This window comes from Colossoma macropomum, unplaced genomic scaffold (assembly GCF_904425465.1).
Source record: "Colossoma macropomum unplaced genomic scaffold, Colossoma_macropomum, whole genome shotgun sequence".
NCBI lineage: Eukaryota > Metazoa > Chordata > Actinopteri > Characiformes > Serrasalmidae > Colossoma > Colossoma macropomum.
Genome location: NW_023494795.1, coordinates 5,222,079 through 5,228,946, shown reverse-complemented (window position 1 = coordinate 5,228,946; position 6,868 = coordinate 5,222,079). Strand labels below are relative to the sequence as shown.

The 6,868-nt window shown below is 39.4% G+C and overlaps 1 protein-coding gene across 1 annotated transcript; it reads left to right on the top strand.

Moving 5' to 3' along the window:
• Positions 1-53: 53 nt before the first annotated feature.
• On the top strand, positions 54-6,629 carry cunh1orf131 (chromosome unknown C1orf131 homolog). The gene is made up of 7 exons (XM_036581274.1): positions 54-269; positions 1,827-2,119; positions 2,625-2,693; positions 2,927-3,022; positions 3,655-3,744; positions 3,911-3,957; positions 6,266-6,629. Exons 1-7 carry the CDS (start codon positions 182-184, stop codon positions 6,390-6,392), a joined length of 810 nt encoding a protein of 269 aa, XP_036437167.1. The 5' UTR covers positions 54-181; the 3' UTR covers positions 6,393-6,629.
• The last annotated feature ends 239 nt before the right edge of the window (positions 6,630-6,868 follow it).

Genomic DNA, 6,868 nt, shown 5'->3' with positions numbered 1-6,868 from the left:
ATCCACATGGGTGTTGTCACTAAAAACACAAGGCCATTCTCTTCCTCTGTGAAACGCGAAGCTCTGTACGGTGGCCGGGAGAGGACACGGCGCCGCCTACGGAAGCCTGAGCATGTTTACACGTGTTTAGCGAGACGTTTCTGGATTTAACACTTTATAGCGAAGTTTTTATCTAATTAAAATGAAGCGAAACAGAGAGGAGAGCGGAGAGGAGGGCGACGTGGACCAGGACTTTTTGGACCGAGTTCTGAACCAGCTGTATGATTTCGGTTAGTGTTCACTGAAGCTGAAGTCGGCTTCTGGTTCGAATTTTCCGTTCCACCTTAAATGGTGCAGCAGTTGCATTCTGGCGCTTCAGGCTCTAGAATGGAACCGCTGCACCATTTAAGGTGGACCGGGAAAATTGGAACAAGAAGCCGACTGGCTAACGTTAGCAATATTATAGCGTGTTTTTTTTATTCAGTCTTTATTTCTGTCTTTTTAGTTCAGTTCTATGTTGTTTTGCTTCTCTATTTTTCGTGTACTTTTTTATTCTATATTGTTCGTTTTATATGATTTAGTTTGTTTTTAGCGAGGACTTATGTTGCTGTTTTATAGTTGGTTCATTTTTATATTGTACTGAATTAGTTATTTTTGTTTATTTTATTGTTTTATTCAGCTTTCATATCTGCCGTTTTAATACAGTGTTTAATGTTGTTTTTATTCTGTATTTTTCCTGTCATTTTTAATATTTTTTTTAGGGAGGACTTTTATAGTAGTTAGCGTTTATGTTGTTATTTTGTAGTTAGCTTTTTTTTAGATTTTACTGATTTAGTTATTTTGTATTTATTTTATAGTCATTTTATTTTACGGCTTTTGTGTAGTTTAGTGTATGTGGTACTGTTTGTATTTTGAAAATAAAATTTATATATGTAGTTTTCAAAACTTGTGGAGAATAAAAGCTATAAAATAAAACTATACAGCTTAACTATAAAATAGCCTAATTAATAAAATATATGAACAAAAATAACAAAATAACAGCATAAAAAAATTTTACAATTTTTTTTATCTTCTATCAGCATTTTATGGGCTTGAAAAAAAAATACCTTATGTGCATTAGGCTTATTCAAACGTCAGACATCAGACATTTCTCACTGTGCTTGGATTCTTTTAATTAATTTTAATGATTTTTTTTTCTTTTAATTTTATTTTTATTTTTATCTATGTGTTTTAGTAAGTATTATTTTGTTTTAGTTTACTATAATAACCCTGCTATTTACTACTAACCCATTCTGACCAGCAGTGGGCAGTTTACTTTAATCTGCATCATACCTTTCTGCAGTAATTTTATTTCTGATCAATACACTGTGCTTTGGTCAGTCCCTCTGTGATGACAGCACAGCAGTGTTTGCTTATAAACTGAGTTGTATCAGCATCAAACTGAGGGCTGAGTAGAGCTGTTCTCTGGAGGACAGTCCGCCTCCTTGCCTTTTGGTCAGACGACGACTCTTACACAGTTTATCTCATAATACGTTCCCTCACACAGAGCTTCCTAAAATCCTCACTGGACCAGCAGCTTACTGTGATTTACTTAAAACCTCATGTTGATGGACAAAAACATTTGTCTCTAATCTGACTCCTGTTGAGGCTAAAGCTGAATTTCATCTGTGCATCTGGCAAAAAAGGAAAGCAAAGGAAACAGTAACTCTAGTGTAGTTTGGAAGTAGACAGGATTCTCACTATATCAGTTTTACTTGTGTGAAGGAGAAGAATTTCTGTTAGTGTAACTGGGGCTTAATCAGTGTGAGTAAAAACTAACCCCAATGTTTGTGTTTCTGCCTGGTTAGGAGACGGAGCGAAAGGCAAACGATCAAAGAAAGGGCATAAAAAAAGGAAAACGGGTAACGATGAGGAGGACACGGCAGTGGAGGAAGAGGCTTCTAATGATGAGTCCAGTAGTATAAACGACAAAGCAGATTTAAATGACATGAAAGGTGCAAACCGTGATGAGAGGATCCCCACGTCTACATCGTCAGACTCCACATCCAAAAGCACGACAACATCAACAGTAGAGATTGTTACTTTCCAGGATCCACTAAAGACGAAAAAATTAAAAAAGGCTGTCGAACCTGAAGTTAAAGTAAGTAGTAATCAATATTCACTCATTGGCCACTTTATTAGAAACACCTTTAACTTCCACTCACTGGCCACTTTATTAGAAACACCTTTAACTTCCACTCACTGGCCACTTTATTAGAAACTCCTATCATATACTTCCAGTCACTCGCCACTTTATTAGAAACACCTACCGTATACTTCCACTTACTGGCCATTTTATTAGAAACACCTACCTTTTGCTTCCACTCACTGGCCACTTTATTAGAAACACCCACCCTGTACTTCCACTCTCTGGCCACTTTATCAGAAACACCTACCTTATACTTCCACTCATTGGCCACTTTATTAAAAACACCTACCTTATCGGTATCAACAGAAGGGGTACCATCTCTTACTGTACACCAGGAGGGTGGAGCTTTCTAATAAAGTAGTCATTCAGTGTGTTTCTCAGGATTATGTCTTAATAATGCATTTTTTCTTTATGTCTTGTTTTTTGCTGTCATCACTGCTTTTTTTTGTGTCATTAGCCACCTGAAGTAAAAGACAAAAAGAAAAATGACAAAAAGGACCCAGATGACTTTCTAAGCATAGAAAAGGTAATAATATTTTGAATGAAAATTAAACACCTTATTATAAAACCTGTGCCTTAAGTGAAATGCATTGATTAAGCCTGGACTAAATGACCATGAATAATGATTCTGCATTGGAAATCCATTCTGTTCTACCGATAAGTTTGATCTGTCTTCTGAAAATCACATGTTGGGGTCATTACAGCCAAATAAATCATCTGCCTTCATGTAACGTCTTTGTTTTTGTCCTTTTCCTAAAGGCCCGGCTGGAGGTGCACCGGTTTGGAATCACAGGGTTTCAGAAAGAGCAGCAGAGAGTTTTCGAACAGGATAGAGCCATAATGCTGGGAGCCAGAGTGAGTCAGAGACAAGGGCACTACAGCCTGATCCCAAATCGGGAAAATGAACCACAGAACCATTTACACAGTAGTGCAATATAAACAATAAAACAACACACTAGGCTTGTTCTTTGGGGTTTTTATATTTGAAAATAGACTATTAGAAGATTTTATTTTGGCCAAAATGAGCATATAATCATTTATCGCTGTACAGATCAGTAATAAGTGTGTAATAATATGGTAATATTATGGTAACCAGCTGTACTGACCTACAAATTACATGCTAATTTCCTACTTGGTAGTAAAAAATGAGTTAATAACTGTAGTGGTAACCCAGATAATAATGCATCGATTTATTGTTATGGTCCAACCTTGAACACGTCCCATAGACACTGCAGCCTGAGAGCATGCACGATGCAGGAGTGCAGAGAAGTCAAGTTCAAACGATCCAGTCTGCTAATTCCAGCTAGTGCCTTTCGGCTAGTAGCCTAATTGAATTAGTAGTTGCTCTCAGAAGAGCAGTGTGTTTAGATCTAAAGTGCTCTTAGAGTCCCTTTTTAGTGTTTCTGCTCTCTGAAGTGTGAATGAAGACTCACAAGCTTAATCTGGAGATAATCAGAATATCAACTGTGATGTTTTTGCCCTTTTAGCCTCCCAAGAAGGACTATGTGAATTACAAAGTGTATCAGCAAATGATAAAGGAGAAGAGGTTGAAAGAAAAGGAGGAGGCGAAACAATCGGTAAGTTAGACATTCAGTAAGACTTTTCATGTGTTTGATACGGTGCAGTGTGCATGTCTCTATGTTTAAAGGAACATGTCGTTTATTGCACGCAAACGACAGCTCTTAATCCTGGTACTCACACTGTGTATGGTATATCGACTAATTATTATGTGCTTTTTCCCAGGAAACCCAGGGAAAGAAGAGAAAAGGTGGAAAACCTGGAAAACAAAAGTACGTACCTTTCAAACACTGCCATCCATTAGGATGTTTAACGTGTGTAAAAGCGCTGTGCTGCACTGTCAGGTGTTCATGTAGTGCTAACTGGTGTTAACTGAAACCACACTAAAGGCAATAAATTGATAAAGCGATGTTTTAGTGAAAAATCAAAAATGCATTTTCCCCACTCACCACAAATGTGGTCAGTCAGCCAAAATGTGTTTGGTTTAGTTTTGAACTGGAGCTACAGGGAACTAAGTAACTGGAGCTTATAGCCACCAGAGTAGCACTGTGCAAACTAACTTTATCATCACTGATTTCAACCACAGCTGTGACAGAAGAACACCTAAACAGCCTGGAATCAGCCAGAAATGAACCGAATACCATTCGCCAAACTAAATGGGCTCTAAGATGCTTTACAGACTGGCTGGAACAAAACAACATTAATATTGATCTGGAAACATTGACAAAACTGAGCTAAACTTGATATTGTGGCAGTTTTACAGCTCAGTCCGATTTGGTCAGACTCTGAAGATCAGACTACACGTTTGCCGAATGTTATTGGGTTAATTTCTGTCTGATTCCAGGTTGTTTAGCTGTTCTTCTGTCACAGCTGCCGACTGAAAAGCTGCTCAGTGGTGATGACAGTTTGGGAATTTAGTGTAGGGAGCTGGAGAACGAACTGCCGGCTGTGCAGCGAGTGGGCGGAGTTCGTTACTCTGATGTAGCAACAAGCTGCTCGTTAAGGAACTATAATTTGGTGGAAGGAACTGCGAACATTAAAACATATTAAACGCGCGTTCACGGCCCAGTTTATTAATTTATTACTGTATTTATTTAACTGTTGTATAAAAGCAACAGAACACTTGAGGGAGTGTGTCATCACGAATAACACACTCCCTCAAGTGTTCTATTGCTTAAATACACAGCCATCCGCAGCTGGGATGTCAAGATTGTCCTCACTCTCTGTGGGTGGCTAGGATGGTCAGCGTGATGATGCCCACCTTGGGCATCTGTTAGCCAATGTAAAAAAAATTAGCAGTTAGCTTCGTCCTCCAAGTGTGTTGATCTGTCCAGTGTCGGTGCCTTAGCAGCATTTTGAAAAAAGCTCGGTAGCATCGGGTGACGGGGAGACTGGCGGGAGGAAAGCTAGCGGAAGGGAACAGTATGGAGCCCCTAAGGGGGCGTGGTTTGAAAAACATTGCGTTCACTTGGCATAATTTTGCATTCTTTCACAAATACAGTGGGTTTTGCGAGGGAGTGCAGAAATAATGCAAGGGAGCGCTACGCTGTGTACAATTGACCATGACTAAATAAGGGAGGGAGGGCAGAGGAGTGTCATATTGCTAAATAGACAGTAGTAGTGGCCATGTTGATGCCCGAATTTGGGTCAGTATGTTTGTTCATTTTTACTCCAAAGTGTTTAGTTATGCAGTTTGCTTCATACTTCCATTACTTATTAGCAACTTTAGCCTCATAGCTACAGCACAACACCTGCTGAACCTCTCTACAGTGCTATTTGTGCTTCTTGTGGTGCTAATTATATGCGTAAAAGCGTTCTTTTCTCAGTAAATGTAGGTTTTTGCAACATCCAGGTATCACTAAGCAGTTTTTCCGCTAAGGTTGAAAGGAAAAAAGCTTTGTCGACGTGTCATAAAATACAGGGTGATTCAAAAAGATTCATCCAATTTCAAAATGATTTATTTCACATGTAAATCATTACAGAACAGTGCAGTAAACTGTAAATGGTTTAAATGAGCATAAAGTTTATTATGTAATTGTACAAGGTCTCAGTATGAACCTCCTCCAGCTGTACGGACATCAACGCCACAGTCAAATTCATCCCAGACTCGATTGAGCATGTTGGGTGACGCTGCACTCACGGCTCTTTACATGCGATTTCAAAGATCATCCAGTGTTGTGGAACCAACGACGAACGCTCTGAGCTGTTGGAGGTTCACTGCTGATGTAAATCACGCTGCACAGTTATGCACAGAGATTCACTCTTGTTGAAGAGGAGAACACAAAGCGCTTTCTGCTCAGGGGTCTCATTTCCTCTCAGACTGAAGGGAGCCATCTTCTGGTGACAGTCAGAAACTCTATGACCCCCTCTTTCAATTGGATTGTGATTGGTTCCTCGGCACCTCACAGTTATAAAAATATGGCGCTTTGAAATTGGATGAATCTTTTTGAATCAACATGTATTACATGCGGTTTCCCCCTCAATAGGCCACATTGAGACGCTTTCTTATACATTACTGTATGGTGGCATGCACACGGTCCTGTATGTGTTTAGTGATTATTTCCTTTTCCTGGTTTGTAGGACTGAGAAGCGCAAGTCCAGCTCCTCCGGCAGCGAGCCGACAGGACAAGTGGGGCGCTTTAAGAACGGCATGCTGGTCCTGAGCAACAAAGACATTCAGAAATTAAAGGTCAAAGTGAGAAAGTGACAAACTGCCCGCTGCCCTGACCTGCGTGAATGTGACTGAGCCGGCACTGGGACATCACTGTGGGAATATGCAGCGTGCCGCAATGAATTATTTAGTGCGTGTTCTGTAATTTTGATGAATATGGGGACTGGATGAAAAATGTGCTTGTATGTGCAACATTCATAGAGTGTTTGTGAAGCACTACATGTAAAAATGCTTTCCGTACAGCAGAGAGAAAAAAAGTACTTCATTTCCAGTGAAAACAGCCGTTTTTACCGTTATCCATTTTTCAGGTTCTGGAAAAAAACAACACAAAGTAACACAGAGACCTCAACAACTAAATATAATACCACATCTTTCAGTATTTAGGGTGTCCACTCTTTATTACAGCTTCCATTCTATTCAGGAGACTCGCTGACTTAATGGGGAATTCCACCAAATTTTTAGAATTTCAGCATAATTAAATGGTCTGATGTGAAATGCTCTGTTCTAGAGAA

Excerpts from the sequence above, each read along its gene's own strand:
- cunh1orf131 (XM_036581274.1), top strand. The coding sequence starts at position 182 with ATGAAGCGAAACAGAGAGGAGAGCGGAGAGGAGGGCGACGTGGACCAG. Across the intron at positions 2,120-2,624 it reads CTGTCGAACCTGAAGTTAAA|CCACCTGAAGTAAAAGACAA; the intron begins GTAAGTAGTAAT and ends TTGTGTCATTAG. Across the intron at positions 3,958-6,265 it reads GGAAAACCTGGAAAACAAAA|GACTGAGAAGCGCAAGTCCA; the intron begins GTACGTACCTTT and ends CCTGGTTTGTAG.